Source organism: Labrus bergylta, chromosome 1 (genome assembly GCF_963930695.1).
Source record: "Labrus bergylta chromosome 1, fLabBer1.1, whole genome shotgun sequence".
NCBI lineage: Eukaryota > Metazoa > Chordata > Actinopteri > Labriformes > Labridae > Labrus > Labrus bergylta.
This window is the reverse complement of record NC_089195.1, coordinates 12,686,618-12,698,617: the sequence shown is the minus strand read 5'-3', so window position 1 is coordinate 12,698,617 and position 12,000 is coordinate 12,686,618. Positions and strand designations below refer to the sequence as shown.

Here is a 12,000-nt window from a genome sequence, read left to right as displayed (position 1 = left end):
TAAGGAGCGTTTTGAGCTACACATCTCTCAACGCTACTCAACATGTGTCCTAGGCTGACATCACTAATGATGAAAGTGAGTTTAATTAACTGATTCCTTGGCAGCCGTGTGATTGTAGTAAATATGACACGATTTTAAAGCACATTGCAGGAGATACAAAGTCTGAATATAAACCTCTTCTGACAGTAAGAATGGAAAACAGCGTTTCATCACGACACAACAAATGATACAAATCTGTCATTGGTCTGTTTAGAATATCCTTTTTATTTTATCTCATACCTGTAAAAATATATTCTCAAAAATAAATAAATATATGAAATAAATATAGTCATATATCCTTGCAAACAGAAGCTCATAAATTAGAATAAAATCTGTCCACAGGTGCGTAAAGGCGTCTCTGACCGGGGCGTCGCTCTCGTCGTTCTGACTGCAGTCAGCAGGAAATTCCTTCACAGGGTTTAAGGACGCGTCTCTGGAGTTCAAACAGAATGTGCAGTATTCCACCACAGAAGAAAAACTTCTTCTTCTCTTGTTCCTCATGCACTTTGTCGAAAAGTCACATTTTGCCTTTGGAGCAGTTTCAGTTTTAATCTGTCAGCCGGTCCAGATTTCCCCCCTCACACCTGTTTTCCCCAAACAGACATGGCCGCCTTCCAGTGCATAAAAACTACCTTTTTGTGTAAACCAGCCACTCTGTATGGATGATAATGCATTTTTAATAAACCATTTACTTAGCAGCGTTTTTTTAAATAATATTAAAAGCCCAGACAAAATCAGTGGAAATGACTCAGCAGTCTATTTCTAATCTCACTTATTAGTTCCCACACTTTTGTCCTCTTCATGCACTTTGGGCTCGCAGGTGTTTGGACTCAATTTAAAAATAAGTAAATAATCTGTTGGCCGCCATGGCCTCTGCATAGGCCAATAGAGGGGCAATACTAGGGGCAAGGTAGCGACTCCATCCGTCCATCATGAGGTCTTCAAATCTTCCCCAGATGATCCCTGGTGCCGTTAAGTAAAACTCCACGCTTAGTCTGCTTCAGAGCGGGTCCCTTTCCCTCCTCCATGTCAGAGTCGGGGAGTGATTTGATGCACTTTTTATGATCTTGTTTCCTCTAGACTAACAAGATCTCCCCTCTCACAGAGAAGGGGTCGTTTAATGTGCACTTGCGTTGCTTTTTCAGCTCATACTGGCTTTGACAGGGGTCATGGTTTTCTCCCCTTTAGTCTCAGCTCTGGCCCAGGATGTCTCTGTAAAGTTCTGGTACCCTCTCAGGGTCGACAGGCCTCGGCAGGAAGTGGGTGAACCTCTGGTGTCTCCTCGACCTTGTTCCGTCCCGGGATGTCCCATCTTTGTTCAGAGCAACGAAGTAAAAAGCGCCTTTTTCTCCATGCCGGTAGATGTTGGACGAGTAGGTGTTGTACCAGTTCTCCTCAAATTGCTCCCTGAAAACAGATTCTGCAGACAGCTTCTCCTGCGGGAAGACAAGGAGAGAAAATGAGTCCAGGCCTGCTGGAAGCTGTGTGCTACACACACATATGTTAAAAACTGGATCAGACCGACTGGGTTTAGGCGTACTTACCGATCCGTACAGTTCTCCCTTGTTGTTCATGGCGAGGTAGAGGCCACTGTCCACCCCTCTGATGCTGACCAGTCCTACAGCCAGACTGATGAACTCCAGAATACCTGAAAACACATATTAACACACAGTTATTACACCACATTGTTAATTCATATAGGCTTGTATGATAACTCAAAGAAAGAAAGATGAGCGTTAAGGTTTTTCCTCTATGTGCTGTTACAGTATGCTTTATTTTTTTGAGGGGAAAATGGACATATATGTGCTATATGAGCTACATCAAAGCAATTTGAGAGGTTAGACTGTGACACTAAAGTGTTCCTGCAGTTTTCAGGATTTCCAGAATTAGAAACTGCTATACCACCGATATCGATACCTGTTTTGTTACCACAGCAACAGAAATACAAGTCCTAGGTATCCAATATTTAATAATTTTCTTGTTTTTAATTACCAAAAAATCCAAGCAAACTAATTTCTCACTCCACTGTCTAAATTGCACAAACAGCTCGCCGTTAAGTCTGAAATGGAATAAATCCTCTAAATCATGTCCCCCTTGTACGGAAGCCTGAAGTGGACATACGCACAGTTGTACTTTTTTATTTTGCCCATCTTCCCTTGATGACAGGATGTCGGGCGTTTGGAGAGAGACAGGAAATGATCATAAGAGAGAGTGGGAGACGACATGCAGCAAAGGGCCGAGGTCGGATTCAAATGCAAGGCCGCTGCGATGAGGACTAAATCCTCCGTACATGGGGCATGCGACATAACCACGAGGCTATCAGTTTTCTTGAGATTTGGACTTATCTGTCTAGCTGTCGGCTGTTCGGATAACAAGGCTGGTTTTTCAACGATAATGTGGTAATTTCTCAAGACAAACGTCTGACATGACGAAAGCAACAGAAATGTGTGCAATGATATTTAATGATGCATGTCCACTTAGGGCTTCCGTAGTCCTGCAAAAATAGATTTGATGAATCTGGCTGCAGGATGAAAGCTGCAGGTTCAGTTGGAGCAGGAGAATTTTATCAACAGGACTTGCGGTCATATAGTAACTCCTGTTGAGCAGCATGGGTCTAATGATATTTTTATGTTTCCATGATTATATAAAGTGGGTCCCCCCTGTGAAGAGGAGGATGCTGCTTTATGTCCACATGAAGGAACCATTAGGGCGTCTCCAGGACTTCTGGGCCCCATGACAAGATCTCACGTTGGGCCTCTCCACCACGGCCTCAGTCAGCCCTGTGAGTTTTCTATTACACCTCCTCCATTAAACAAATGACCAATGGAAAAGCTTCAAAATAAGGTGATCAAAATGTATACCAGAGGGGTTTTTTGAGGATATATTGAATCAAAAAGATTCTACTTCACAGGATGTCGCTGAATTATTTGCAAAGTAGCCATGTGTGCAGGAGAGTGCTTGCATTTTTTGATCATTGAGGAGAAGAAAATGTCCAATATTGGGTGTCTGAAACTTCTATTTTTGTTGCTGTAGTATCGAATCAGGTGTCGGTATCGATTGAATTTGTCTAGTACTGAAGTAGAAAATTCTGGTATCATGACTACTTTAAAAAACGACAAAGTTGGGGTTCCTGAAGCTGTAGTGATTAGTGCAAGCTCCCCATGAAGTCCTCCAAGCGGTCGACCTGAGGTTCAAATGGCTCCTTTCTTGCATGTCATTCCCAGCTCTCTCTCTCTCTCTCTCTCTCTCTCTCTGTCTCTCTCGCTCCCTGACTGTCCGCTGTCCTGTCTCTCTGATAAAGGCATAAAAAGCCCCGGCCCTCAGGGGCAGTTTTAATTTAAAAATATAAATTAACCTTTGTTACCTTTTTGGTTTTCCATTCGTTTCCAAGCATTTAAAATGTTTTTAATAATTGTATTTTTTAGGATTTTAAGAGTAAAGAAAATATTTAAGAATCATAATAATTTATTCAACCACTTTTAAAACCTTTCTTCGGACAGTTATGATTTGGAGAAACGAATTAAAAAGAGGCTATACGTTCATTTCAGACTCAACAGGGCCCTGGGTCGTCTGTCCCACTTCCCCCCACATGCTGTCAGTTTTGCTATTAAAAACAAAAAAAAACAGTTTTTAAGTCTTTACATCTAAAAGTCACATTTAGCAATAACTAAAGAGACTTAAAAACAAACGTGTCTGTTCTCTCACTGTGAGGATTCCTGTTCCTGCTGCTGATATACTAGATCATCACACAAGGAAGGAGTCTGATAAATAATAATTACTGTAAATTTAATCCTGAAAGGGTCCGTACCGAATCTGCTGTGGTCCTTCCTGGTGCCCTGCACGGTGCCGTCGGGACGGATCTCCAGGTGGAACCCGGTCCTGCAGTAGAGCTGCCTCCGCCTCAGGATCCCCTTCAGATGGCTGAGGTCTGCCAGGCTCCGGGACAGCCTCTCCGCGGACACCAGGTGCTCCTGCTGCTGCCCCTGTCCCCCCATCATCAGTCCGCCCACAGAGTTGTAGTCCACCGCCCCGGCTGGGGTGAGCACGAAATGAGAGCCAACGGGAGCCGGCGCGGCACCAGCGGGACCGAAGCTGTCCAGAAATCCGTTGACGAAGCTCCCAACGTCCGCTGCTGCCCCCATCACAGAAAATAAAATCAAAAAACAGATCCGGTTTACAGCAGCTCCAGATCGGGATCCAAGTGATGAACAGAATGTCTCAGTGCGAGTCGTGAAGCGGAGAAACAGAAAAGTTGGACGTGCGGGCGGAGAAAAAGCCCAATTCGTGCGCGGTTTTGCGCAGTCACCGGCACCGTTAATTAAATCGACACCTGATTGAGATCAAACTCTCCTTATGTCTCGATGTGTGCAGGTACCTCCGCTTGCAGCAGCCCGTGTCCCCTTCTCCTCCTCTCTCACTGCTATTTAACCCTCTCTCTCTCTCTCTCTCTCTCTCTCTCTCTCTCTCTATCCTGCTCTCTGCGCGCTCCCTCTCTCTCCTCTTCACCTCGGGATACTCCCCTTTGCTCCGGAGCACTTTAGGGTTTTCCTCTCTCTCTCTCTCTCTCTCTCTCTCTCTCTCTCCACAGTTCACTTCAGCCTGTTTATTCCTGCGGTACCCTCCTCTGCCTGCTTCTTCTCCAGCAGTTGTGTGTAGCACATAAGCCAGTTTTACACAGCACTCCACATCTATATAAAGCAACCCCCCCCCATATGGAAATTCACCCTGAGTTGCCTTTTTATGCAAATGCACGCAGATCTTCCGCCTTTATGGCTCATTTCTGCTCCCGTTTGAACGTGCGCCTTCATCCCTCTGCTCGTCGTGCTCTGCCTCATCTTTGATGTTCAGTGTCAGTGCAGGGAGCGCAGGGACTTAGGGAAGGGATGAAAAACTGCTAATAAAAATGAGTCCAAGAGGCGGAATTCCCCTTGCCTCTCCCTGCAGAAACGCTGCGCTTATGAGCTCACATACATGAGATATGCCATTGGCTAATTGCTCGTGGGCACTTCAGCTGTGGCCAGTTGCTGTAGGTGAGAGAGTGAGTCGTGGGGGAGTGCGTAACTCAACTTGTGTGTGCAGTGGACATAAAGAAAGTGAGAGTGTGTGTATGTCAAACATCGTGAAAGTGTTGTTATTCCCTGAACGCCCCCATCCCCAAATGACTCAGGGGCGGCTGCAGAGACACAGAGAGAGAGGAAAGCCCCCATTTGCGTAATTTTCGCACTCGGCTGTTGATTTATTGCCCCTGTTTTATGTAACCCAGCCGCGCGTTTACTGCACCAGCACAGACACAAACACACACACACACACACACACACACACACACACACACACACACACACACACAGCCGTACACACGCACCCACACACACCTGTGCAAACGACATCACTTGACTGTCAATCCCTTCATTGATCTTCCCGCGATGCTTTGAACAGTTCGGGGAGCCCACAGCCCTAGATATCCTTAATTGTGGTCTTAAAAAGACGAATCAAAGACACAGATGCTTCAAAGCGGAGGGATCTTGTAAGGGGATCAGGTAAAAACAACCAGAAGAAGGGAATATACCTGTTTGAACTCCAAGCTGGGATAATACCCGACACTTGACTCTTAAAGGGCTTCAAGTAGCTGTTAATTCTTCTTTAAACAGACACACTTTGTTATGCATATACAGCTTTTTATTGATCACCACTTTGAACATAAGTTACCATCACGTGAGCTATGGGTCACTTAATGTTTATGCTTAATTATGCTTTTATAAGAATAAATGAGGGGATTCCCAATGTTATGAACCTTTCATATTTGCATGTGATAGGTGGAAACAGTGAACACTTTGTGTTGAGTTGTTGTTGTTGTTTACCTTTGCACAGCATGTTGATGCTTAATTCAACTTTAGTCTGCCAATAATTTATGCAGAATTGGTTCCCAAAGTGAAGTTACACATGCAGGGGATGTGAATGTTCTGAACTCAACGTAATGTAAAATCTTTCTTAAAGGAAGAGTGTGTGACTTTTTGATCCAATCGCCCTTGAGCACCAGCATGAAACCAAAGCAAACTGCTGTTTGGCCACTTCTCCTCCATACTGAAGCCTCCGCTGTCCTCCAGAGAGACACACAAGTGGTGGACAAAATTGTCCTTAGCTCGAGCTGCAATCACCTGTGTCCTGCGTTGTTGTGTTAGCATGCTAATGTTAGCACTCTTTAGTTATCTCGTAGCTTCACATTTCATATAAATTGACACAGAATGAGCGTGATCTAAAAACTCTTACTAACATCCAAATAATCAGTGATGTTCTTCTTCTCTCTAGTCCTTGACTAAAACAGCTTTTATACACAAGGGGAGGAGCCGGCCGTCCCGTCCATGTAAACACGGCTCTCACAACAACACAGCCAGCGGGACTCGAGCTTCTCACTCATTGTAGACAGTCATGAGTCAGAGACACATTTACACAGGATAGACGTCATTCCTGATATATTTTCTGTATGTGAAACATGTTGCACAGTCTTCCTTTAAATAAAAACATGCACCTCAAAGTGCTTCCGAAAGATGACAGACAGGAAGTAAAACAGAAATTGTCAACAATAGTTAAAATCCTGAGAGAGTAAAACAGGAAAGACGGTGATAAAATTAGTAAAACATAAAATAAATGGGACATTTAGGGATCGAGAACGAGTCAGGACCAAGACCAAAGCAGGGCGAGACAGAGACAAGACTAAGACCTGAAAAATCACTGAAAATCATCATCTTGTATGCAGTGGGTGTGTCACTTACTTAGACTGTAACAGCGGGAAGGTGGTGGTCATGAATTGAAGTTTTTTGCTCTTTTAAAAAGAGGTGTTTTCCTTCTAATCACAGGAATGATGTGGGAAAATAGCCTGTCAGTGGTGGTCTTGACCGCTTCTTGATTAAAAATCCGGAGTCCTCTCAGTCTGAGACCGAGACAAGACCGAGTAAAAATGCATTCTATTCAGAGACGAGAGCTTCAAAAAGAGGTCTCGAGACGGCATGCAGCTAAGTGATCGATTCATCTCCATGATCTGGTTTTCATGATCGTGGGAAGACAAAATTGTAATTGAAATTCAAAATCCATTAATTTCCCAGCCCTACAGTAATTTAGGTGCATGAAAACAATGCTTTAGAAGACTTAATCACGCTATATAGCTTAATTTCCTTCTTATCTGTGTTGCAGGACTTAAAGGGTCAAACCGCATTCATGTGGTTTGATCCAAACAGTGGCACGAGAGGCCATGTTCCAGCCTATATGGCATTGATTTTGGCATCTATACAGACCTGCGCTCGTGCACAGCTGCCCCCTCCCTTGGGAGCTGCCTTGATAAATGAGTTGAAGGAGCAGAGGTGTTTGTGCGCGTGTATGCGCGTGTGTGGTCACTCCACCGCAGGTCATTTTTTTAGACCGACTTATATCAGTTTCTACAACATGACAGGAGAGGAGAAGAGAGGCCTTATAGAAGAGCTGCGTTTATATCATTTTATTTTTACCTTTGTGTGTGTGGTGTCCCACTGCCTCTGCCCTGTGCTTCATTAATTAATTCAACAAAAAAAAAAAAAACTTTCTTAAAGGAGACACGATCGATCGGAATCGCCTTCAGGCTGATCAGATCTGATATATTGCATATCGACCCACCACACAATGAAGGTGTCGACCACAATGGCACATTTACAAACATGGGCTCAAGCTGCAGTGAGGAGTTCCCATAGAGTCCCACGGTTTCATTTAAAGTGAATTTTCTCCAGGTTTACAGCTCTGTTTGTTATCGAGAGAAGCCAAGCATGTAGCCCCCATTAGAGTCATGTAGGCCCCAAGGGTTAAAGCCCCCACCCCTCACCCACCCACCCACCCACACACACACACACACACACACACACACACACACACACACACACACACACACGCACAAAGAAATTACAACCCAATCGAATGCCTGGATAATGGAATAACTGAATAAGTAGCCTGGAGGTCATTAATGCAAGTGGTTTCCAAACTGAGGTCCAGGGAACTCCAGGGGTCCATGAAAGCAGGACTCGAGAGACCACGTATCAAATCAATCAATGTTGATGTTGATGTTAATGTTGATCCAATCAGAGATTTGATATGATACGCTAAACCATAAGATAGAATGTACGATACAATGTAGGATACGATGTTGGATACGATGTACGATACGTTGTACAATACAATCTACGATACGCTGTACGATACAATGTACGATACGATGTACGATACGTTGTACGATACAATGTACATTATGATGTACGATACGATGTACATTATGATATAGAATACGATGTACAATACAATGTACGTTATGATATACAATACGATACATTGTACGATACAATGTATGCTACAATGTACGATACGATGTACGTTATGATATACAATACGATGTACGATACGTTGTACGATACGATGTACGATACGATGTACGATACGATGTATGATACGTTGTATGATACGTTGTACGATACGATGTACATTATGATGTACGATACGATGTACATTATGATGTACATTATGATATACAATACGATGTACGATACGTTGTACAATACGATGTACAATACGATGTATGATACGTTGTACGATACAATGTACAATACGATGTACAATACGTTGTACGATACGATGTACATTATGATGTACGATACGTTATACAATACGATGTACATTATGATGTACGATACGATGTACGATACGATGTACGTTATGATGTTCGATACGATGTACGTCATGATGTACGTTATGCTGTACGTACAATGTACGATATTATGTACGTTAGGATATATGATGTACGATATGATACAATATATGTTACGATATGCGATATACAATACTATAAGATACGATGAAAGGAACGATAGGATACCATTATGACACAATAAACGATACAATAATGAAGGGATTGACAGTCAAGTTATGTCGTTTGCACAGGTGTGTGTGGGTGCGTGTGTACGGCTGTGTGTGTGTGTTTGTGTCTGTGCTGGTGCAGTAAACGCGCGGCCGGGTTACATAAAACAGGGGCAAAAAATCATACAATACAATACAATACCATGTGATAAGATATAAGATATTATGTACGATACGTTTGGAGAAAGCCGTCATTGATTCAAAGTGCTGCACACTTTCAGCTGCTTCCACGAGAATCAATCAATAAAAAACTATAGAAAAAAACACATGTAAACAGAGGAACACAACAACATATTTTGCACATTAATCAAATTGCACAAGATCGGCATAAAACACAACAAAGTCACAACAAAAGCAACTAAAAAATTGACGTAAAAAACAGGCAGAAAGCAGCAGCACAAGAGTCCCACAGAACATCAGGCGGAGCTACCTGGAGCTCTGTTACATGCCAATATGATAAAATGAATAGTGGAGCAGTCACTATCGAGTCATCCGAGGTGTTAAATGAGATGTGAGACTCTCAGAGACAATCAGAGAATCATCATCAGGGTAGTCCAATTTATTTTGGATTATGAGCACAATCCAAATCAAAAGGAGACATTAAAGGCTTCACAGCGTTATAATCAGCCCATTAAAGAGGTTATTTCTACCAGGAGGTTTTTGATATTCAGTGTTTGATCTGTTTTCAATTTTCTGGTTTAAACAGAGCTTATGGGTCACAGTGATCCAGCGTGCTTCATGTGTGAACAGGTGACAGGCTCATGTGTTAGACTCCTCTCCTTTATTCTCACAGCATCAAAGTCATGAGGAAAAGCCCCATCAGGTTAACATTAGTCCTACATGTAAAGACTTAAATGAAGAGTTCATCTTTGATATTCGTTTGATATCTGCTCTCCATTTGGCTGCTTTGAACCTGCGCCCTGCATCCTTCTCACTGGAAATGTGATAGCACACTGACCCTCAAAGAAAGGAAGAAGATCGACAGATGTTTACATCATGGGTCACTTTTCATTTGCTCCATGTGAACAGAGATATTTTTCAAGTTCATTAATAGTTTACACACTCAAAAAAAAGATTCAATTGCAAGACACCATAGGGTTCAATACGCAGGCAGTCCAAAAACACGAGCAAACAAATCCAGAGGATCAAGCAGAGGAGAGGGTCAAAGGGCATGCAGAGGTAATACGGAAAAAAAAAACACTGACTGGGAAAAACTGCTAGGCTTAGGCCTCTTCCACAGGTAGGCCGAATTTTTTTTTAAACTGATGTTTTCCTCTTCTGTTTGAAAAAGAATCCCGTCCACACACGCTCAGTTCTCAAGAACATCTTCGTCCACATGAAAACGCATTGTTCCTTCTGTCAGCATGCAGGGTCAAGAACAATGTCGTTGACATGCTAAAATGTTCTCGGCATCCCTCTGCAATGACCATTTCATTTTACAAAGTTGTCCAATCAGGCGTCTCTGCTCATCAACATAGTGGGAGAGTAATTGTGTATGTATGTGTGAGCATGTAAAAAGTCCAGTTAGCAACGTTAGCACCAGCGCTAGTTACGACTGGTTACGTCGGCCATCGCTCTAATCTCATGTGAACTAAAGAGACAGTGTCGCCGTGACAATAAAATAATAATAAAAAATAAACAGATAAAGTAACGTAACGTCTGGATTATAGACTGTAAATATTAGTGGACGAAGCCTGAGTGACGTCGCCCGTCTGTTCCTGCAGGGGGCACTGGAATCCCATCGATGGCGGTCTCCATGCTGGAAATGCTGTCTCAGTCTAACATTCAGTCAACCTAATGACAGACTGAGAGCTGGAGCTGAGGCGGGTTTCAAACCTCCTAAAAAACCGTTTCACCGCGCCCACCTGTCAATCAGGTCAGCTACACACCTTATTGTGAATAACTCTTATCCTTCATCAAATCAAAACTGATGAGTCATCAAAACATTCACCCCCCGTACAATGTGTGTCAATCGAGTCATGAGCTAATCAGACCTATTTGGTTTTTTGAACCAGGCTGTAAACATGTTAATCTCTGCTGTAAAAACAGGCTTTTTAGAATGGGTGTGTATGTGACTTCCTGTGCTTCTGCAGCCAGCCTCTAGTGGATACTTGAGGAGCTGCAGGATTTTGCACTTCTGCATTGGTTTCATTTTTTCATGATTGTTGCTGCTTGGTCTGGATGGAGCATGAAGTTTGCTTCCTCTAAGATATTTGAGTAAACAGACAGATTCCCCCCTTACTGTTACTTTTTTAATTCTATTAACTGGATTTCTTTATTGTAATTTGTCCTATAGGTCAGATCTAGAGTTTGAGTGTTGAATTGTGAGGAACACATACAAAACTAAATCAGAACCAACCTTCATTCATCAGAAAAAGAGCCATAAAAATTAGAAATATGAATTGATGCATTCATTTTTTAATAATGATTAAGCTCATGTTATTTTGTCCCTCAAGGCTCACCGTAGATAGTCGTCCTCAGTGTCTCCCTGTCGTCTTAGTGATGTAAAAGAAGGACACTGCTGCATCTTTGAATGTCTCATTTCACTTTAACAAACTCGCAGACAGCTCAGCTGACGAGTCCAAAGTAATATCCACCATATGACATCACACATTGACCTTATGACATCACACATTGACCTTTGTTACCATTCATTTGAGCTGTTTGACATCAGTTTGGGATCCCTAACCACTTCCTTTTTCTGTGCTTAACTTCATGTCCTAACCTTCCATCTACCAGATAGGCCTTACTTTATTTCAAAATAAAAGCGCATGTTTTGTGTTTGTATATTTTAATGCCCTCTTCTAAGTGTGACGGTTTGTGTGGACTGTAGTGACTAAAATAATGTTTCCAAATGTACATTTATATATTCCTGTAATATATATATATATATATATTATGTGGACCCTAGAAAGAATAGCTGAGCTCTTAGAGGGTAGGCTACAGCCAATGTGTGTTGGACTACTGTCAGGTCAGAATCAGCGCTGCAAGTAAATCTCGCGATGACATCAAGAACCGCGATAGCTTAGTGCT

General features: G+C 42.6%; 1 protein-coding gene across 1 annotated transcript; it reads right to left on the bottom strand.

Annotated features, from left to right (window-relative positions):
• Positions 1–200: 200 nt before the first annotated feature.
• LOC110001409 (fibroblast growth factor 20-like) lies at positions 201–4,658 on the bottom strand. Its single transcript, XM_020656905.3, has 3 exons — positions 3,848–4,658; positions 1,584–1,687; positions 201–1,475 (listed from the first exon to the last, which is right to left on the bottom strand). The coding sequence occupies exons 1-3, from the start codon at positions 4,179–4,181 to the stop codon at positions 1,230–1,232; spliced, it is 684 nt and encodes a 227-aa protein (XP_020512561.1). The 5' UTR covers positions 4,182–4,658; the 3' UTR covers positions 201–1,229.
• Positions 4,659–12,000: the final 7,342 nt, after the last annotated feature.

Excerpts from the sequence above, each read along its gene's own strand:
- LOC110001409 (XM_020656905.3), bottom strand. The coding sequence starts at position 4,181 with ATGGGGGCAGCAGCGGACGTTGGGAGCTTCGTCAACGGATTTCTGGAC. Across the intron at positions 1,688-3,847 it reads GAAGGACCACAGCAGATTCG|GTATTCTGGAGTTCATCAGT; the intron begins GTACGGACCCTT and ends ATGTGTTTTCAG. Across the intron at positions 1,476-1,583 it reads AGGGAGAACTGTACGGATCG|GAGAAGCTGTCTGCAGAATC; the intron begins GTAAGTACGCCT and ends GTCTTCCCGCAG.